This window comes from Trematomus bernacchii, unplaced genomic scaffold (assembly GCF_902827165.1).
Source record: "Trematomus bernacchii unplaced genomic scaffold, fTreBer1.1, whole genome shotgun sequence".
Classification (NCBI taxonomy): Eukaryota; Metazoa; Chordata; class Actinopteri; order Perciformes; family Nototheniidae; genus Trematomus; species Trematomus bernacchii.
Genome location: NW_022987593.1, coordinates 6808603 through 6831302, shown reverse-complemented (window position 1 = coordinate 6831302; position 22700 = coordinate 6808603). Strand labels below are relative to the sequence as shown.

Below are 22700 nucleotides of genomic sequence, written 5' to 3'. Positions count from 1 at the left end.
GCTATACTTCTTGCCTGCAAATCAATTCTTCTGGGAGACCCGCTAAATCAGAGATTCCATCTGGCACCTCGGGAGAAAGAAATAAAAACATTGCCAGTTAATCACCACCAACCTGTTTTTAAAAGAAATGCCAAGTTAAAAGCATGGGAGTACAAAACAAACTAAGCCACATTTAAACAGCTATACAACACATCTGCTGCTGCGTAGAATCCTTAAGTAACGGCACAATTCAGCCTCGATATGTTAAGAGACTGACACCAAGGCAACAATACCATCCAGCTGTCTTTTGGCAACGCTCAAAATTTAGTTTCTAGCAGCAGTGCTACTTTTATGGAGCGAGGATGTTTTTTTTCTTCTTCAGTTCTTACAAGTAGGATTATTGCAGATGAGAACCGCCAAGAGGCTCGGGAGTTTTCCAAAGAGGTGTTGGCTGCTTCGCCTCCCAGGATACTTCCAAGCTGCTCTTAGCTGCCAACTCTGATGGTTTCCTCCATCCCCCCCACTCTCTCTGCCATTTTCTCGGGCTTCAATTACTTATTTATTCCCCTCTTCTCTCTTTTCAAAGCCATCAGTTGTTTGGATGTGTTTTGCTTGGTTAGTAGACAGCATACAAGGGGGCCATTGTGCTTTAAGAGTATACATGGTTTTGTCTTCTTACACATAAACTCAGTTTCATCTTCATTGTCTTCATCTTATGACTGTTTGTAACATGAAAGGATGTTTCATTATTCTTTAAATGGAAAATGAGATCTCCCCAAAGAGTGTATGTCTTCATGTTTGTGTATTTTGCTCAAAATTGTTCTGTCTCACCTTCAGGGGAGCTGAAGACGTTACAGCCCCTGGATCGAGAGGAGCAGGTCGAGCACAGGTTCAGAGTGCGGGCGGTGGACGGAGGAGGGCGGTACTGTGAGGCTGACATCCACATCACTGTGGACGATGTTAACGACAACACGCCTCAGTTCTCATCTGAAACCTACACCATCACAGTCTTCGAGAACACAGAGACGGGCACATTCGTGGCAAAACTGCTGGCAAACGATATCGATACTGGTGAGTTTATTTGCTTGCACAGTGTAAACATGACTTTGTACTTGAGAAACTATCAGTCCATTACCACAAAAAAAATGAAATCTACACCAAGGCATGGGAATACATTTCCTACCAACGTTAGCTAAGAACAACCCCCCCATTTTCTGTTGATCCACCTCCCAAACTCTCTTTTTTTTACACAGCTTTATGCAGCTTACAATGATAACAGGCAGATATAACACTAACATTTCTTTTGTAATTTTCCAATAATTGGTCCGAAAATATGTATGTATGTATCGACTACCCCCTCAAGTCTTTAAATGCTGAGTATCACTAACTGTCGTCCTGTATACGTAACTTCAACATGTAAAACAATCCAAATTGGACAGGCTTACTGTGCTTACTTACAGGGAGGTCCATGACTGGACAACATTTCATATTAAAGCTATGTTTTAGATACAGTTTTGTGAGCTGTTGCTTGTCACAAATACCTTAACGTTGAAATTGCAAAATGCACACAAAGACATTACTCAGGCAAAAAAAAAAGGGTTCAACAATTTACACTTATAAAAGTTTCCTGTATCATAGTATGAATTTGCCTCTCGGCTAAATGCTGACTCACAATAGACTGGTTATTATCTTTCCTTTATACAACTGCATTACACTAAATGGCAAGAGGGAGGGATAACAAATGTGGAATTTCATGAATGATCAACCCCCCAAATTAAAAGCTCCATTACACTCTAATGAAATTCCTCTTTCTTCAAGCTGATTTCTCAAAAGGGCTGATGCAATTTTCCATTTGCATGGTGCGAAGCCACAGAGTCACATATATTTGTCTCCGGCGTCTTTACCTTTCAGAAAGCATTGCCAACCGCTGAGCAGCTCACATGTGGGTAAGACTGGGAAGTTTAACATGCAGTCAAACAGTAATTTAAACTCCTGGAGACTTTAACAGGAAACCATTGGACCTGTCTTTCTAGATTAAACCTTTAGTTTAGCAGGAACCACTCTAACCTGTACACTGCCAGAGAATCAACGCCCTCTTTTTCCTAACCTGAGTGAACTGACAGCTCGAGATGATAGAATTGGGTCTGCTTGGAGAGAAACTTTAAATGGTGAATGGAGAGTGCCGGGATTAAGAAATGTTCTCCCCCGAGGCTTTGTTGGCATGGAATTTTCTTCAAATGTTCAAATATCTAGGATAAGGGTACTTGAAGGAGGCTCTGAGAAAATAAGGTGCTTCCTGCCTAGCCAGGGACAATAATTATTTAGAGTTGCACTGAGTGTAGCAGAGGGAGTTTGAGAAGTTTTATCTCACATGTGGGTATCGCACACATCAGAGTTCTTTTTATTTGTCTTTCTAGTATTTATTTAGCACAACTGGTGAGTCCCAAGCATTCAAGAAGAATTAGACATTGTAGCTTTGACCCAGTTCAGTCAGGCTTCAGTCGACTCTCAGCAGTGAACATCAACATATGAAGCCTAATGTAACCCTCCTACAAAGAGAACATATTTGCTTTAATTTCCATCAATATTTGACTCTGGTATCTATGCAAGGACTCATTCTTGGCACTGGCTGCTGTGTGCTGCTGTCTCAATAATCCACCTGCCTATTTGGCTGGAATATGTTTGTTATTTACCCACATTACTGCAGTAAGGAGTTGTGTCAGTGTAGAGCTAGCATGTTTGCTTTTAGCTATATAACCAAGGCATTGTCTTTAAAATAGAGCTGCAACTGAGAACCATTTAGCCCATAACAGTTTTCTCTTTAAACTTTTAGAACGCCCATGAAAAGTGTATCCCTGTTTTATTCACCACTTATCTCAAACTCAAAGATATTAAGTTTACTATCATGTATGACAAAGAAGGTGCTGATTCATTATCCATCCATCCACTCAGCATCCCAACTCTACTTTCATATTAAACATTCCAGTCTTGAGATTATAGTGAGCATATTAGGGGACATAGCCGATTGAAATTCAGCACAATTACTTAACCACCATTAAGTAGTTGTCCCAAGGGTGATCAGACCAGATAAAAGTGATGGGAAACCATATAAGCAGGGCTCTTGTGGTAGTCTCCAGCACGATAATGAGATCCACGGAGGACAGGGGCACTTACCTGATAAATGGGAATATAATAGCGTATTCCAAATGGGGGCCACCTGCAGAAAGGCATTATGATTATTATTGTGATCCGTCTCTGTCTTGTTGCTCGGAGCGTCTTGCTAGTGGGAGGACATGAGTTATGAGGATGGCATGGATTAGACGTTTACAGCTCCTGTTTATCAGAGGCTTCGTGAAAGATGGATGTGTCGGAATGAGAATGAAGGGAGACGGTTTTAATCATTCAAGAATCAATACATCAATATAAGAATCAATATGCTTGTTACGCCCTGTACTTAAGGGAGTATTTCTGTTGATGTGGCTATTCATCTTTTTCGGTGAAGATAACATTTTACTCAGCAGTATAATCGCTGAGATGAGGGAACAGGGACAGGGAGGATTGTCCAAAAAAAAAAAAAAAACCTTAATTCTCCTTTTTCTATTCCATCTCAGATCTTAACAGCGACATCCTCTACTCATTGGTCGATTCCGCTGAAGGGTTCTTCTCAATTGACGAGCACACCGGTGTTATGAGCCTGGAGCGCCCCCTGGACCGAGAGGTGCAGTCCACATACGAGCTGAAGGCCCGGGCCAGTGACCAGGGCTCCCCACGTCTGTCCTCTCTGTGCCACGTGCTGATCTCCGTCCTGGACATCAACGACAATCCGCCAGTCTTTGAGCACCGTGAATACATGGCTACCCTGTCTGAGGACGTGACGGTGGGCACACAGGTGCTCAGAGTGCAGGCAGCGAGCCGGGACACGGATGCTAACGGAGAGATCTCTTACGGCATCATCAGCGGAAACGAGCACGGCATGTTCAGCGTTGACCCTCGCACCGGTATGTGGTAGCAGGAAACAGATGGCTTTTCTTTTCCATAATCTCTTAGCTCAGCTTTTACTGTGCTCTCCGGGTGTGGCCCTATACTGATATTGATGATAACTGTTTTAATGAGAGATTAAATATTGATATCATGGAAATCATAGACAATTATTAATATCGGGTAAATAATCCATGGCCTCTTGAATCATTTCTGTCCTTCAGTTCTTGCTTTTTGTCGTCCCTTATAATGCCATTATATACAGTTTTGTTTATGGACTCTCTTTCTTGCATTTTGAGTGTAATTCTCTCAAAAAAGAGACAGAACACACAATTAAATTAATTTAAATAAGGATTGACCTAATAGCATTACTATAATTATTCTTTTTTAATTCTAATTTTCTAAAGATTCAATACCATGAATTATTTTGGCCGTGATAATCATGCCGTGGAAATCTGATATCTAACTATGCTCTTAGCTCTCTGCCTATCGGGTGTGTAAAAAAGAAGTAGTATTAACTCCAATCCAATTATATGTAATATTCAATTCTAAAAAAATAAACAAAGGATTCTTTCTAGCTTCAAGCAGTAATGCAGTAAGAGCAGCTGAGCAATGCTTGACTTTTGAATTTCAAATGAAAGCCACTTACTAAAATACAAAGAAGCTCATTGTTTGTCGTCAAATTGATTTCCTTTTTTGATTTCACAGATGTTTTATTTATTTAAGTTGTGGTATTGAAGTTTGAATTCTTGTGACAGGACATCCTCTCTGACTTTCCGCCGTCTCTTTGTCCTCAGGTGACGTCTTTGTGATCGAGCCGCTGGACTACGAGGTCTCCCATGAATACTACATCACCGTAGAGGCGACAGATGGTGGCTCGCCGCCGCTCAGCGACATGGCCACTGTGAACATCAACCTGACCGATGTCAACGACAACACACCCGTGTTCAGCCAGGAGATCTACACCGCCGTCGTCAGTGAGGACGCCGAGCTGGGGAAGACTGTGATGGCGGTGAGAATAAATCCCATCCTTAGGGACATGTTTAAATACAATAGTTGGTTGTTGTGGAGCAGCATCCCATAATTACTATAACGCTGCATGCAGGGCGAAAGACATTTTTCATCACTGTCTCTTTTAATTTTCCTCCAGCTAGTTGTGTCAGTTTGTTCATTTACTCGCTCACAGCCTTCCTCCTCTCTGCCCATTACTCACTGCTTACACTATCACACATCTGCACCTGTGGCAAATCACCATCTGGTGGCACAGCTAAATTAGTAACATTGCTCTTCAAGCTCACTGCGCCCCTGTTCTCGTGCATTATCTGACACACATGCTCAAACTGTTTAATTGAAAGGCATTTGACTCATTAAGCCTCCGTCCTAGATAAGGCATTGTCTTCACCTTTTGCATGTTCAATTTTCTCTCCGTCTATTTCTGTCTAACCCCGCAGCACACCACTCCTCCTCCCTTAATAAAAGACCCCTGCTTATGGCCATTTGTCTGTGTGCCTAATGTACCTGAATATAAATGATAAATCTGAAAATTAGATTTTAATACGTGCTATTGTCTCATACTTGTAAATCTTCCCTGTCTGCTGATTTCCCCGGGGATCCCTTTCAATATGTGACGCTTGGTGGGTTTTAAGACTGTGTGTGAGTAACTGTGTTTGTTCTGGAGGAGGATGCACAGGAGAAAGGAAAGGTTGTTAACATCTGTATGATGTTGTGATAGCCGGGCCGCAACTAATTAATATTAATCTTCTCGTCATAATTTATTCAGCTGATTATATTTTTCAATAAACAGATTATTTGTTTTGTAAATAACTATGAAAAGTGCAGATTCACAGAGCCCAATGTGCTGTCAGATAAATTGAGTAATTGAAGAAACTGGGACAGGAAATTTTTTTGGCATTTAGCTTAAAAAATTACTCAAATTATTGATTTGATTAATTTCTGTTGATCCACTCGTGCAGTGAAATAGTGCTTTAAAAGTAAGATTTTGAAATTCAAATGTATTTCTGTAAAATGATACAAGTAAACAACCTATTAGAAACTATGTGGGTGGGTTTTTTATAAATACACCCACAGTCATCAGATTTTCTGTCAAATGTTGTTAAATCCTGATTGGTTCGTGGAATTAAATATAGGATCATGGTTTTTCACAGATGATTCCCACCCACTTAAGACTAATAAAGACCACTGACACAATGACAAGTGTACCCTCCCACCAATCAACCAGATGTCTTCTTAATCTGGAAGATAATTGTGTGTCCATGCAAGAACAATCGATGATAGTATGAAGCTGGTTGAGACATGTTAACCTAACATTCACACGTTGAATTGTCACGTTAATCCATTTTCCAGAATCAGTGATTGATTGTTGTTTTGATTGATTTAAAGGTGATGGCAGAAGATGTCGACGGACCTTCTTTCAATCACGTGCGCTACTTCATCGTGGACGGTAACCAAGGCAGCCCCTTCACCATCGATCCGGTCAGAGGAGAGCTTAAAGTCGCTCGCCAGCTGGACAGAGAGCGAGTAAGAGAAACCACAGATACAATGCTGAGTGTTCACATAGTTTAATCCACTGTGGGGCTAATTGCACTCTATGCAGAATCCAATCAAAGTCATGTCAGGCCTAATAGGGAAGCTTGTTTACTGATCTCCGCTGCATTATTGCTTACAAAAGCAGCCTTGCCTATGTATGGTAATTATTCTCCATGTGTTTCTCAGACCTCAGGGTTCACTCTGATGGTGGTTGCCTCAGACAACGGGGCCAACCCTCTCTCCAGCAGCGCCATGATCAACATCGACATCTCAGACGTCAACGACAACCCACCGCTGTTCTCCCAGGGCAACTACAGCCTCATCATCCAGGTGAGAGGGGGGGGGAAAGGTCAGTGAAGATGGCTGATTAAAGGTGTAGTGGATGAGAAAGAAGTAGATGGAAAGGAAGTAAGAGAGGAGAAGGAGGAGGAGCAGGGGGGGGGGATTGCAGTGGACACAGAGAAATGGATTAACAGGGAGGAATAATGGGAGACTGTGCGACTTGAATGTCAAGAAGCAAGTCGGATGTTGGAGCAAGAACAGAGGTAGGGGGGAGAGGAGGGAGGAGGGAATCAAAAGACAGAGGATGCATCTTAAGTATGAGAATTTAGATACGGGAATAAATGGGGAAGGCTGTGAGGCAGGAGAGTTGAAGAGAGGAAAGATACTGAGCTATAGTCGGTTCACTGGAGAGAAGTGAAAGAGTGTTGAAATGAAAATAATTAAGCTAGATGCATTTGTAATACAGTTCAGGACAGAAATCATGATTCCAAAGATAGATGATTTATTTACAATTTTCCGTTCTGTTTAGAAAACTGAAAAAGCAATTTATTGTGCGGAGGCGTCGCATTTTTAGCTCGAGTACTTACTGATGAAACATTGTTTTGCCTAAAAAAAAAATCCTAACCGGCTTTATTTGACTTATTATGGATCCCCGATCAAAGTAAAGCACAAATGCACTCCTAAAAGCACAAATAAGCAACACAAAGCACACTGTTCACAACACCAGGAGCATTAGGAGTTGTTTGAGAATAACAATGAGTTTCAGGACTTGCATTACAAGGGACAGATCTGAAGACCAATCAGGGACACACAACACGAAAGAGGAAGCCTTCCTTTTCTGAAGATAACGTCGTCTGTTAACCTGCCCAAATCTTTGAAGCAATTATAATCGGTGTTTAGATATCGGCAGTGAATTAAATTATTCTGTGTGGTGGCGATCAGTCGTATTTAGTTGATTCAAATGAGAGAAGCTTACGTTTTCCCAATTTTTAGCTGTACAAATATTCAGTTATTTAATAGTCTCTGTAGGGCTGTGCAATTAATCGTATTTTAATCGCAATTACCATTTTGGCCTGCCACAATTACGAAAACAACATCATCGAAAAAAACGATTATTTTGCTTTGCTAGGTTGTGACATATTGATCTAATTTATTTTAGTCTAATTTATTTTTATTTATCATATTTATATATGTTTAGTAGCTTGTTGAAGTGCGCTCCAAAATATTTGTTGATCTTGATACTTATTGGTATTTATTATTTTGATATCATTTATTTTTGTATTGGTTTTTCAGTTGAATTATACGTTCAGGGTAATCAACAGTTAAAAAGACACTGTTCAAATTATTATTTGTATTTGTTTTAAAGTTCAATAAATGGATGTTTTCAAAGTCAATGAATAATCGTATTTAATAATCGTGATATCAATTATTGACCAAAATAATCGTGATTATGATTTTTGCCATAATCGCACAGCCCTAAGTCTCTGTTACGTTTCCTCTCGCACCGGAAATGTTCTGTGGGTTTGCAAAACATTGTAGAGATGAAGAGCATCAGGTGAGCCACCTCCTCTCTCCACAAACATTACACATGCCTCTCTTGAATCCCACAGGAGAACCGACCAAAAGGCACAAGTGTCCTCCAGCTCACCGTAACCGATCGGGACGCTTCCCACAACGGCCCACCTTTCACCTTCGCCATCGTGGATGGGAATGAGGGCGATGCTTTCCACATCAATCAGCAGGGAGCTTTAGTGGCCGTGGGAGCGCTGAATAGGAAAAGTACAGAACACTACCTACTGCAAGCTCAGGTGAGTCACAGCGCAGAGGAGAAACCGCAGTTGAGAGGTTGTATTGATTTAACCGTCAAGGCATAGCAACCTGATCTATTTGTCTTTCTTCTGTTCCCTTTTCTCTGTCATGCTCATTGATATCTCCTTACATCCCAACACTAGTCAATGTTCGTCTCTCCATCTTTTAAACACGTTCTAAATAAAGCTTTTAACCTTGCAAACAACTGTCTGTAAGATGCTGAAGTGGAATAGGCATACATCAGAGCTGCTGCATGGGAGTGAATCTCAAAGGAGAATAACAAATCAAAGACATTTGCTTTGAGTTGGCACGATCGCATGTGTTGCTGGGTGTTGATGTGTCACTTTAGCAGAAAAAAAGAGAGTGGGCAGATGGGATATGAAATGTAAGTGTGATGTCTTGTTACACGAGATGCACACTCACGTTTGAGTCATAGTTGTTTTTTTGAACTGATGACCATCCGTGTGAGAGTGTGTTTGATGAAATGCATGAACTGTAGATGTTTTAAAATGCAGAGCACCGACAGTATCTAGATGTGGTTTAACTTATCGGTGGAAGAGCTTGATTGCCCTCTGCTGTTGGAAAAAGAAAGCTTTCAGACAAAAACTAACACTGAACATCATTTTCTTCTCTCCATATCCAGGTGTCAGACAGTGGCAAACCTCAGCTCGTTTCCACCGCCTTCATCAGTGTGCGAATAATCGAGGAGAGCGTCTACCCTCCTGCCATCCTTCCACTGGATATCTTTGTCACCTGCGCGGGCGATGAATACCCCGGAGGTGTCCTGGGCAAGATCCACGCCACCGACCAGGACATCTACGACACCCTCTCCTACAGCCTCTCCCCTTCCTCTTCCTCATCGGACGACAGCGGAGCCCTGTTTTCAGTGTCCGCCTCCGATGGTAAAGTCATCGCCCTGCGCCCCCTCGATGTGGGTCACTACCCTCTCAACGTGACGGTGACCGACGGGCGCTTCACCACGGCGGCTGACGTCACCGTGCACGTCAGACAGGCAACACGTCAGGCTCTGGACAACTCTATTGCCGTGCGCTTTGCTAATATCGCCCCCGAGGAATTCATCGGGGACTTCTGGCGTAACTTCCAGCGGGCACTGAGGAACATCGCAGGGGTCCGGAGGAGTGAGGTGCAGCTGGTGAGCCTGCAGCCTTCAGAGCACGGAGACCTGGACGTGCTGCTGGCTTTAGAGAGGTCCGGTACCCCCTACCAATCTCAGGAGGTGAGAACGGCTATGCTAACATTTGATGGTCATTTATAGTTAATGGTACAAAATATGCCCGGGAAATGTAGTGTACAATATCGTATCATGAGACAAGATATCATAGATTTTTGATATCGTAACATTTTAAGTATTTTCTATTTTAAAGGCCTGACATTTTCATTGCTAAAATATCTTTCAATATTGTTTCATAGTTATTTGGCTATACATACTGTGATATATGATTTTCTTTATACAACCCAACCCTAGTAAAGAATTGTTAAATTAATCAAATAATGATCTAGTCCAATAAGTTTCAAAGATGTCAGTTGAAACCAATATGATGTCTTTAAATTACAAAGATGTTCAGTTTTTAAAGACATAAAAAAGAGGAAAGCTGATTATTCATGTGTTTTCAGGTGGTCTTCCGTAAGCTGAACTCCTCTGCGGCTGTGATCGAGGAGATGACGGGCGTTCGGATCGTGCGGGTGGTGCAGAAGCTGTGCGCGGGGGTGGACTGCCCGTTAAGCTTCTGCGACGAGGTCATCTCCCTGGACAAGAGCACGATGTCCACATACAGCACGGCTCGTCTCAGCTTCGTCTCACCGAGACACCTGAGGACCGCCACCTGCCAGTGTGAAGGTAGGCTCATTAACCACACACAGATTCACACATTCACTGTCTGTCAGAAAACGCCTGATCTGACTGGAAGTGTGTCGTCGTTTAGGTGGCACATGTCCCGTGGTGAACAACCTGTGTGAGAACAGCCCCTGTCCTGAGGGAATGGAGTGTGTGGCAGATCCTAAAGAAGCCGTGTACAGCTGTGTGTGTCCAGAGGGCAAAAAGGGCAAATGCTCCGGTAAGACCACCCACCTATTAATCTCTGTTTCCAGATGTCGTTATCTCTTACCTATCTCAAGCCTTTTCACCCTGGAGTAATGAGGAAAATAATGTAAAAGCTGCATGCCTGTCCCACATCTTCTTGATTCATGTCTCTTACTTCCTGTCAGATGGCAACTCCCTAACGTTCAGCGGCAGCGGCTATGTGAAGTACCTTCTGATGGAGAATGAGAACAAGGAGCTGATGAAACTCTCCCTGAGGATCAGGACCTTCTCCACTCATGCTACTGTCATGTATGCGAAAGGAACAGACTACAGCATCCTCGAGGTGTGTGTGTGTGTGAATATATTTGCCTTGCCATATTGCTCAGACGTGCATTTATTCCTTCAGAGTCTTCAAAACTGATAACCTTCCTTATCATAATTAAGTCTAGACTGACTGTCCCTCCGTTTTACCGCGCAGCATTTCCATATCAGAAGGGCTTAATAAACACAAACTGACCCGCCCTCCCATGAGACCACCCAGGCATGTGTACCAATCAACTGTTCTGAAGGGTTCAAAAAGCCATTTTAAACCCCCGTTCACATGAGGGACGGTGGGAATGTGGTGGTGGGTTGAAAAAAGCTCCTCACACACAGGAGCTATTTTAGTTCTGGGAGGGAAACAGAAAGCTGTTTTCCACACATTCCTCCGAGTCTGTCTCTTATAGCAGTCTGCATGCCAGACTTTAGACTAAAAACCTGGCTGGCTATGAGACAGTTATTGTTTAGCCATGTGAGGCTTTAAATAACTTTTAACTCTTTTATTTAGAGACATAAGCTTACAGCGTTTTATAAAGATGCCTTCCTGCACAGCTTGTTGAAATTGGGTTGATCTAAATAAAGATTACATTTTAATGAATTATTGATGCACACTGTATTTTCTGAAAGGGAGTGATTTATGACAGTTTCACATATTGATTTATAACGGCGCCTTCATAATTTAATTACGATTTCTCCGCCAGATTCTAATCTTGTGTTGATCAAGATGAGAAACAGAGAACACAAATTATGAAACTAGAAGCTTTCATATGTCTAGCGTATGCTGAATGTTCATCATGTTCTTTGTATTTCTGACAGATTGTGAACGGCCGTCTGCAGTACAAGTTTGACTGCGGCAGTGGCCCCGGCCTGGTGTCTGTGCACAGCGCTCAGATTAACGACGGGGAGTGGCACACTCTCACACTGGAGGTGGATGGTAACTACGCCAAGCTGGTGCTGGACCGGGTGCACGCCGCCTCAGGCACAGCACCGGGCACCCTGCGGACCCTCAACCTCGACAACAGCATTTATTTCGGCGGGCATGTACGCCAGCTGGCCTCGGCTCGCCACGGTCGCAGCCTGCCCGTCACCAACGGGCTGCGCGGCTGCATGGAGGCCATCAGCCTGAACGGCCAGGAGCTGCCTCTGAACACCAAGGCTCAGCGGGCCCACGCCGTGCTGGAGGACCTCGTGGACGTGAGCCCAGGCTGTGCCCTCGCACCTGCCGAGAGCTGCTCCAGCAACCCCTGCAGCAACGGGGGGGTGTGCGCCTCGCTGCCTAACGGAGGTACATCCTGTCCTGCTCAGCTCATTGCAGTCACGTTCTCACCCGGGTGGCTTTAGTTAGTCAAGTCAAAGTCAACTTTACTGTCAATCTTGCAGTTTGTGTGTACAGACAGAGAGAGCGAAATACCGTTTCCCACAATCCTCAATACGAAAATACAAATATATATAAAAAATATATCCTACACAATCAACAGACACATTTATACCTATGCACACAAAACATTTATAAACTGTGTAAAGGGTTAATGAGATTATAAACTACAGTCATTTGTATCAGTCAGTTCTCACTTTTATTAACTTAGTCTATTATTATGTTTTGACTTAATGAGCTATTGCAAGTAAATCAAGTTTTGGTATTATTGGTTGGACGCAACAAGTCATCTCAAGATCTGGATTATTGTGTGAATATTCTTCTCTATTTTGACATTTTGTGAACTGAACTTTTCAAAAGATGGTCTACAAACAAAATGATAAAGAGACCAATGCAGCCATACTATCCCTTTGCCAACGTTTGTGATAAAGGTAGACTTAGAGTGGTTGTATTGGACTGCAATTAGTTCAATTAGTTTTATCTGAACATTATTACATTTCTCCGTGAGATTAAGGAGTTTTAATTAATCACTAAATTACTCATCTGATCATATAACAGAGCTTATTTTCTGCCGCCTGAGAACAGGTGTATCAGCTGGGAAGTTGAATCTGTTCGTATATTGAAGGCAGGCTATTAGAGAGGCATCTTCTATCATAGTTTTGTGCGACCTCTCCCTGTTATCTGATGCGTCTGCTTGCAGTGTTAATTTGCAGTAAGTGCCGTTTGCTGTTAATGCAAACTCAACAGTTCTGCATGACTTCGCATTAAAAACTTGCCAGTGGTTCAGGGGGCATAATCCCTCACTGTCCCTACGAGGCTTTTCTGCAAAATATGCAGCTCAGTTTGAAAAGAAAGAAAAAACTCTAAACAGTGTGGTGAGCACAACATTGTACTATTGGAATTAATGTAAATTATGCAAAGTAAACCATTACAATAAAAACAACAGTACAATTCAGTCCCCCCAGCAATTATTTCCTAACAGGCGTTGTTGTGATGAATTACAGGAGTTTAACAATGTCAATAAATTAATATGTCTTTTATTTGTATTCCACAGGCTACTTCTGTAAGTGTCCTGCCTCCTTCATGGGCACCCACTGTGAGATTGGCCTGAGCCCCTGTGCCTCCAACCCCTGCCTGTACGGGGGCACCTGTGTTCCTCGAGCAGGCGACTTCTTCTGCCAGTGCAGAGGACAGTACTCAGGACAAAGGTACAGCCATGCATGCTATGGCGCGAGATTGATGGATATCATTTTGCATGTATGCCTGGGTGATGATGATCATGTGATGAAGCTAATACTTTAAACACATCATGTAATTCTAATTGGATATTAATACTCACATTTCATTTTGAATCTTTGAGTAAGACCTGCATTTCAAGTTATAGACCGGTGATCAGCTATTACAAATGATGTCTGATCCATTATTTTACACCTTGTAAATCCTTCAGCAAGATAAAATGTAGGTTTTCAAAAAACACGTCTTCCTATATTTTGTAGGTTTCTTACGTAAGCTTGTTTTGTATTCAGGTGCCAGTTGGGGCCGTACTGCAGAGATAACCCCTGTAAAAACAGCGGGAAGTGCATCGACAGCCTGGACGGTCCAGTGTGTGAGTGTGAAGTCGGTTTCCAGGGAGAAAGGTACGTACATTTTGAATTCAAACCCATGAACTGATCTCACTAAATGATTTATATCTCCGGCTAGACAGGTCCGATCTCCTGTATCAGCAGTTTGTAACACACAGCACTGAACTCTGATGTGTTCTTCAGGTGCCTGAGCGACGTTGACGAGTGCATCAAGAACCCCTGCTCCAACGGAGGCCAGTGCCAGAACACATACGGCTCGTACAAATGCAACTGCTCGCTGGGATTCAACGGACAGATGTGCGAACTCCGCGCCGAGGTCCGCAATGACTTCGTCTCCACTTCCTGGAACATCGGTCTGGAGGAGGTGATCGGCATCGTGGTGTTTGTGTCCAGCATCTTCATCCTGGTCCTCCTCTTCATCATCATCCGCAAGAAGGCCTGTCGCAGAAGGTCCAAGCACAACGACGACAACAAACATCTGGCCAGTCCCAACACGCCTCACTCCTTTCTACAGAGGCCGTACTTTGACGTCAAACTCAACAAGAACATCTACTCCGACATCCCCCCCCAGGTCCCCGTGAGGCCCATCTCCTACACTCCCAGCATTCCAAGCGACTCGAGGAACAACCTGGACAGGAATTCATTCGAGGGCTCAGCCATCCCGGAGCACCCGGAGTTCAGCACCTTCAACCCGGACACTGTGCACGGGCACCGCAAGACCGTGGCCGTGTGCAGCGTCGCCCCCAACCTCCCCCCACCCCCTGGCTCCAACTCCATCTCAGACAGCGACTCCATCCAGAAGCCAAACTGGGACTATGACTATGATGGTAAGTTCTCAATGTTCCTAAAAGTACCCTGATGACCTTTTTGTACATATAAGAGGGAAAGTAGAAGCAATGCTACATTTGTACACCTCAGGTTAAATCATTTTCAGTTAGTTACTCGTTTTACGTTGTCTCCATTTTCTTTATACTTTGTACCAAACGATGATTAAACTTGCAAAACTTGATACAAAATTCAGTAAATACAAAATGTAATTGAAAGCAAATAGTGGTTTTACATATGATCATATATAATGCATTATAAATAACACTTCATAAAATATTTCCTTATACTTTTTATTATTTTGCCCATATTGAAATACAAATTGAGACCAGGAAAACTATACTTGAGACTAAAAAAACTATACTAAACTTTGAAAATTCCCATACAAATTGAAAAAAAGCAACATCCTACAAACGTATACTTCTGTCTATGTCTTTTTTTTTATTGTTGCCCATCTATAGACTATTTCAAACACATTGCTTTGCCCTACACAGGAAGTTTTCCTATCTCTTCCAAGTGCTTCCATACACTATATTCAGGCTGTGCTTTCTCTTCCAGCTAAAGTGGTGGACTTGGACCCGTGCCTGAGTAAGAAGCCTGCAGAGGACAGCGCCTGTCACCCCTACAACACCCGGGGCAGCATGTCTGAGGTCCAGTCCCTCAGCTCCTTCCAGTCAGAGTCCTGCGATGACAACGGTAAGCTGCCACTCAGCGCGTTAAATCTATCTCTCTTAGTCATCTAAGGAAAACTAACCACATAGCATAGTATAAAAACAGCATATTTTATAACATGTACATGTATGAGATGATATTTTGCATTTGTGATGAGTTTAACCTCTTATTGCCTTTGTTTGATCAGCCTGCAGGGTTCTGCAACGGTTACCTGTGTCTTTGTAGAGCCTTGATGATTGTCTTGCTAACTCTTGTTTCTTTGCATGCTCACAATGGATGGCCCAAATGGCTCTGGGGTCACATGTTGTTCTCTCTCTTTCCTTCTGCTGCGGGGCTTCAGCTCCCATATGGATCAAATCAGTCCACAGATCCAGAACAAGGTTTTAAATAGGGGGGTCCAGCCTGTAAGTCCTCAATCACTGCCGGTACAGACGGAAGCATTCACAAAAACATGTGCAGTGTAATTCTCCCGGGATTACATGTATACATACATACATACAAAAAAGACATTCTGACCCTTTTCTAATCCGCCCGCTCTCAGTTTACCTGTGTTCAAAAGGAGTTTGATGACTTAGAAACCGGTTTGAAAATCATTTATTTTGACATTTATCCGCATTTGATTTGTGTTCTTTTTTATTATTTACATGCATGCCTTTTTCTTTGTCTCTTCTTTTTTGTTTTCAACATGTAGCTACAAAGTGCTGTGTAACGCAAACATCCAGGAACATATCCCAAGGGTATACACGCATATGTTATGTTCTCCTGTTCTTTTCTCATCACATCTACCTTATTACCCTGTCATTACCGGGATATCACGGAGGGGATTGTGCTGCCCATAAGTCATCAAAACCTTCCAAAAATACGAATGAATCCTAAATTGATTTGGAAATTGAATATTTCCTAAACAAGCCATTTCTGTTTCCTTCATTTCCCTCAGTTTGTTTTCTAAACACACACTGGCTCTTCTCTGTGTTAGGGTTGGAAATGTGCTCATGTCTCCGGGGAATTTCACTGATTCTTCCATCTGTACTGTGAATGGCACCCCGTAGCATCTCAGTATGTTGTTGTTGTGTTAGCTTGCACAAACAAAACCAGACCCTCGCCCATACTGTGCTGCCTTCCACCATTGTCTTGTGCCTAGCCAACCCCCCCCCCCCCTCACCACGGATAAGTACAAATAAGTGTGTTCAGCAGGGACAGCAACGTTTGTGGGAAGTGTTGATCGTGTTGGCATCAATTCCACCATGCACTTCATTTGTATGTGTTTGTTTTTAAATGATGAAACCATTTGTACTTATGCTTGATCTCTCCCATCCACTCCCCTTTCTCCTGCCTCTCACAAGCCTCCCTAGTGACGGTAATCCACCGTGTCAACTGTGCTGTTGACACGGTGGAAGGAGAAGGTACTCTTTTATTGCTTCCACCTCCCTTCAGTTTATTCTTGGTGTTGGGATGTGAAGTGCAGGTGAAAGAGCTGCCATTATCTTACACTGACAAACCAAATCCAACCCGTTCTGTTTTTAGATCCAGCTGCTAATTAAACAGGCACAGAAGTGTTGCCTTCAAGTCTCAGTAAATAACTTTGCCAACCTTTGATTGCACACCTCAAGAAGTCGGTTTGAGAAAATGGCAAACCTGTTGTCCATGAATTACCCGTCACTCTCTTTATCATTGTCATGTCTCTCATTTCATTCGTGTTCTTAGCCCATTGTTCTTTCTTCTCAGGTTTTAATGTTCTTTTTTCTCTTTCTCCTCCTCCTTGCCTCATATAAAGAGTCTTTTTTGGCTCATGATCTCAAGAACCCAAGAGGTGACTTTTTACATCTTTGTTTGCCTGATGTTCACTGGTGTTGCCCCAATCCCCTCGTCTAACTCTTAACCACTACCCCCAAAGCTTAGTGAGGAAAGGGTTAACCGCTCTGTGCGACACTCAGTGCTTTCTGCTTCGGTCCTCTTAAGGTGTTACTGTCTGCCGCTGTAAGAGTATTAAAATCATTCCCATGCATGGCTTTGATGCCGGGACAACGTTAGAGAAAATGTTAATCCGAGCATTATATGATTTAACATTTTGCTCAGTAACTAACTGGAAATGTAACCGACTGGATAGGAGTCGCTTGTGTCTGCTTGTCTTTGTAAGTTATTTTAATGGTTTGACACAGCATTTACAGTAACTATTTTTTAACACTTCTTATACATTTGTTGTATGTGAAAGTGGTTTAGTTATAATCAGTCCCAGTAAATATTATCTTTCTGGTGAAGGGAAGACAAATGTTTCGTCTTCATCTTCAATAATTTGACGTATTTAATACAACCAGTTGAATCTAAATCCAATGATAGAAAGATCCAAAAATATGATTGGATAGTTCGGAAGTGGGCGTGGCTTAGCTCATATTGTGTTGCCATATGGAACTGTAGATAGAAAGTTAGGACTATTGGACACAATGTTAATATATATTTAAGGTGTACTCCAATGAGATGTTATTTATCAAACACATTTTATTTGTTTATTTTAGGGATAGGAGAAGGAGATTTTGTTATAAAAATACTTTTTTTTTAAAAAGACGTTTTGGCTGTTAACAAGATATAATGGAACAAATAACAGGGAGACAATAATAGTGTCAGTGTGCTTGAAGTCTGTGAACGTGCCTGCGCTGTGTTAAAATGCTCTCACAAAGTGTGAAGTTAAGTGTTTATTAATGAACAGCTCATTGTGTTGGTGTGATGTATTGTGTAAATGTTGCATGGTGTGGGTTGTTAACATTAACACAATGCCATAAGGTGATAATTGTACTGTTTGAGAGCTTTAGTGCAGAATACTAATACATGTGTTTGGGCTTTTCCTTATCCAACAGGATATCACTGGGACACATCTGATTGGATGCCAAGTGTCCAACTTCCTGGAATCCAGGAGTTTCCACAGTATGAGGTTGTGGAGTCGCCCGCCCCTCTGTACAGCGACCCGAGTGCCATGGACACCGACTACTATCCCGGCGGCTTCGACATCGAGAGCGACTTCCCTCCGCCGCCCGAGGACTACAACGCCAACGACGACCTGCCGCCGCCGCCTTTGCCAGAGTACAGCGACACGCTGAGGCCCATGGGAAGAGAGTTAGACCCGTCTGGGAGCGGTCCGGGCAGCCCGGCCGGGGTCCGTCAGCGCCCGGCCCTGCCCCAGCTGTACAGCCTTAACCAGTACCTGCCGCAGCACGCCTACCCCGGCGAGGGGGGCGACAGCGAGGGCCACGGTGCCACCTCCACCTCAGGCAACACCACCCCGGCCTCCACCATGGGCCCCGGCGGCTACAGAGGGGGCTACCCTTTAGGGTGTAGTCGGGACTTTGACTCGTCAGCTCTGGACAACATGTCCCTGTCCCTGTACACGTCCACAGCCTCCTGCTCGGACATGTCGGCGTGCTGCGAGGAGTCCGAGGCGATGATAAGCGACTACGAGAGCGGCGATGAGGGCCACTTTGAGCGGCTGGCCATCCCGGCGCTCGACTCCCAGCAGCACACTGAAGTCTGACACTGGATCCAAACAAAAGTGCCTGAACCCACAGCTACACCTCATGTTAACCCCTCACACACCAAACATGCACAGTATGTGTACACAGAAAACGCAACATACACACATACATACATTCAAACACACAATGAATTGAGTCTACACACGGGGGTTGTTGAGACTGGTTGTGAGGCCAATCGGCTGAGAAGATCTCATGAAGCTATCGAAGAGACTCTGTAGCATCTTAACGTCGGATCAGTCCAACTCCTGCCCTTTTACGTTGGCGGTGCCATGCTTTATGTAACTTTCATCATGCAGGAAGTGGATTGGCTGAAGGGTCCGGATATGCATCATGAGAAAAAAATAAAAAAGAATAATTCACAATATCTCTGTTTCTATAAATTCAACCAAGCAAAATGTTTTTCTACAAGTGCTCATTTTCAATGTAAATTTAAATGTACAGTTTTGATTTCAAAGTTTACTAGGTTTTGTAGATATTCTATGCTTTTATTTTCAACAAAAAAGAGTTAAATGGTGTGACATTATCAGCCTTACTGTGCTTACATTCACAAAAAAGGAAAAGTTAAAAAAAGAGTGAGAAGAAAAGAGCGTGGCTTTTCCGAACACAGTGTACTCGTAAATCTTATTGTGTCCTGCTCATTTCAAAAAGGGTCTTCAATGAACGACTGCATATTCTTGTTGTTTTTTAATTTTGTTTGTCTGTACATTTTGACTTTGGAACCTCTTTATTTTTCCACCAAGAAAATGGGACCCAATATATTTATAGTGCAGAGTTATCCATGGACACGTGACTTTTTCAGGTGTCTATGTGTGTGTGAGCAATGCTATGGTCTTGTTAAGGTTTTTATTGAATACTGCCACAAGCTCACGCTTTCCTACTGGCAATAAATTATTCCTAAAAAATATTGAGACTGTCTGTGTGCAATTATTTCTCGACTGTCATGAATAGTTGTAGCGTTAGGCAGTAATGTGGTTGCAATAAAACTTCTGCAGCTGGTATTGTTGGTGTAAAAAGTCATTGATAAATATTTTGAAGCCTTTGAACGTCTCTTTAATTTTTGTTTTTGGGAATGGTGTGTTTATAAATGCAACAATAATTAGCTTTCTCAGAAAGTTGTTGGACTAATCAGTAATGAAAGTGATATTTAATGCAAAATGGTCTGATCAATTCCATTTTTAAAACCCTCTGGATGCACCGTTATCCGTCAGATAGTGTGCAGCAAGATGATTTAAAGGGGACCTATCATGCAAAATGCACTTTTTGATGTATTTTATAGATCATTATGTGTCCCCGGTGTGTCAGGGAACTCACAAAGTGTCAAAAGACAAAACCCTCTCTTTTCCTCCGTACCCATATCTTAAAAAAAAAACGGGGGTTCAACGGAGCTGATCCAGATTTGCGTCCGATATGACGTAATATCGGAAATGTGGGCACACAGCACTATCAGAAACGTTGCTATCAGAAACAATTCCCGACGTGTTTTGGACGTAATATGGTCTGTGTTTACATTAGCAAGCATCGCTAACACTCAGAGCTAACCTGTGCTGGAGAGAGTATGTGTAAAAAAGCAGGAAATAATAAAAGGAACTCCCCTTGTGGTAAACCCGCAAGAGAAAAAAGCATTTGAGCTCCATACTGTTTCAGAAATAATCCTTGAGATGGTTTGGAACATGATATGGCGTTTAATCACGGCAGCATTTAGCTGTATCTGCCAGTAGAATTCTGAGCAGGCATTAGCCCCCCCCCCTCTTTTTTTGTTTGTTGTCAAGCTAAGGACGCCGAACCTGCAGTTCTGGCTGAAATAGAGGGGTATTAGGGATGCCTAAAATGCATGATCTGTTTGGTATTTTGAGCAAAACACATCATAGACATGTTTTTATATATTTGAGACCCATAATATATGCCTAAAAATAGCATCATTGGAGACCTTTAAATAATGTAAATGCTTCAGTACAGTAGTGGAAACTATCCAATGGAGATAAACTCATGATCTCTCCAGGCCAGTGTACGGTCTGACAGCTCTGTGTCACCTCCTTCCTCCGACTGCGCGCTGCACTCTCGTGTCAATAAACTCTGGTTGTCTCACACGAGGTTGACAGAGTAACAGGACCCTGATACCTCCGCTCCACCTCTACAGTCTGTCTGTGATGTCTCACTGCGCTCTCTGCACTCTGCTGACCGGGTCACGGCTCCACGCAGCCACCGACTGTTCTTCCTCCCGGGCTTCCAGTGGAGGCTGACCTTTTGACCTTCAACATCTGCTGTAATTGTCTGACTATTGTGAACATGCCCCCTCGGCCTGTCTCTAATGCATCATCGCGTTATGATTAAAATACTGAAAAAAACATCAAAACCACTTCATAATGTGACCTACTTGTCAAGGGGTTTCTAAGGACCTAATGGCTTTTATTTTAATTACTAATTCACCAATGCTTGAATGACACTAAACATTAGTGAGACAACTTATGGGTTACCAGGTTTTGTTAAGTGCACTTGTAATCATAAGGTCCAATTCCAGTGAATTGTAATGACTTATTACTGTCAATTTATGCATTAAAGACTTAGAATAGAATAGGAAAAGGAACATACTGTATGTATGCATATAAGCAGTGACCTCTTTTAGGATCCCAGGTGGTCTCTCTGTGGCCTTGTTTATCAGGTGCCTAGGGGATAACGGCAATTTTATTTATTTAGGCTCCTTTATGATCTCCTGTCCATTTTTGCTGCCCAAGCTATACTTTTGGCAGGGTAGAGTATGTTAAGCCCAATGAAACCCTCTTTACAATCATAACTAATACTGATGTCTCTTTTGTTAGTGCCACAAAGATGACATCAAAGTTGGACATTTTCAAATAAACAGCAGACTAATAGATTACTGATTTATCATGTTAAACTTTAATAGACAGTTGTAAAACTTAGTGGGTCATTCATAAATTATATTAAGCATATTATCTAAATCTAACAGCCCTGCAGTTATCATATATAAACTAACCTTTTAGAAAAATGCTCATCCACTCAAATATTCTTGAACAGGGTTTTGTAATAATATTTAAGGACATAACATTTGCATTTCTCAAAAAAGGACTGTTGCTAAATCTAAAAGTACAAAATAAACCGTATTTTGAGAAACGGTGGCCAAATTTCCCCCTGCGAAATGGTATAATGTGAAGAAAACCAAGTATCCAAATATCAAACTCCAGCAGTGGTTGGTATTCAAATCACTTTGCAGCCACTCATGTGCTGCTTAATCTCATGCTTGGTGGATCCAATTAACTCTGGAAATAGCGCCAGATGTTTTTCATTAAATAAATTAAGACTTTCATACTTATTAATGTATTATTCATGGTATGGAATCACAAATGCAGCACTGTGGGAAAGGGTGTGTTCTGCTTCAGAGGATGTTATTAGCTTTCATTTGGGAGGCTGCGGGTCTGTAATACTGCACAAACACCACAAGATGGCAGCATACAACAGCCCATGAATACTGGAGGAGGACAGGATGGTTCTGAGAATTAAAAACAGTGGATCAACACAAGAGGAGAAACGAACATGTGGAGTCTCTTTAAATGATTTGAGTGGATCATTCTGGATGAATGAAAGAAAAGGCATCAATAAGCTGATTCATAAAGTTAGTATAAAAACCTGCCAAGTGTTCTTTTCATGATTTAAAAGCAAAATGTCCTCTACCTGCTCTGTCTTACAGTGATAATATTCTATTTTCTGCCCTTAAAGCCAAAAAAACACATTTCAAAATGAAAGAAAGTCCA

General features: G+C 42.4%; 1 protein-coding gene across 5 annotated transcripts in view; it reads left to right on the top strand.

The window, feature by feature from the left end:
• fat1a (FAT atypical cadherin 1a) overlaps positions 1-19972 on the top strand; it is a 72483-nt gene extending 52511 nt beyond the window's left edge. For 2 of the 5 annotated variants that reach the window (XM_034129227.1, XM_034129226.1), the window contains exons 13-30: positions 817-1050; positions 3591-3977; positions 4755-4969; positions 6358-6495; positions 6691-6834; positions 8397-8594; positions 9239-9832; positions 10231-10453; positions 10539-10670; positions 10822-10979; positions 11771-12239; positions 13384-13537; positions 13856-13966; positions 14096-14739; positions 15296-15433; positions 16753-16812; positions 17184-17219; positions 18262-19972. In XM_034129227.1, the coding sequence (XP_033985118.1) occupies positions 817-1050; positions 3591-3977; positions 4755-4969; positions 6358-6495; positions 6691-6834; positions 8397-8594; positions 9239-9832; positions 10231-10453; positions 10539-10670; positions 10822-10979; positions 11771-12239; positions 13384-13537; positions 13856-13966; positions 14096-14739; positions 15296-15433; positions 16753-16812; positions 17184-17219; positions 18262-18932 (4706 nt within the window). In that variant the 3' untranslated portion in view covers positions 18933-19972. The remainder of the gene's footprint in view (positions 1-816; positions 1051-3590; positions 3978-4754; positions 4970-6357; positions 6496-6690; positions 6835-8396; positions 8595-9238; positions 9833-10230; positions 10454-10538; positions 10671-10821; positions 10980-11770; positions 12240-13383; positions 13538-13855; positions 13967-14095; positions 14740-15295; positions 15434-16752; positions 16813-17183; positions 17220-18261) is intronic. The other 3 variants (XM_034129228.1, XM_034129229.1, XM_034129230.1) reach the window with 3 other exon arrangements.
• The last annotated feature ends 2728 nt before the right edge of the window (positions 19973-22700 follow it).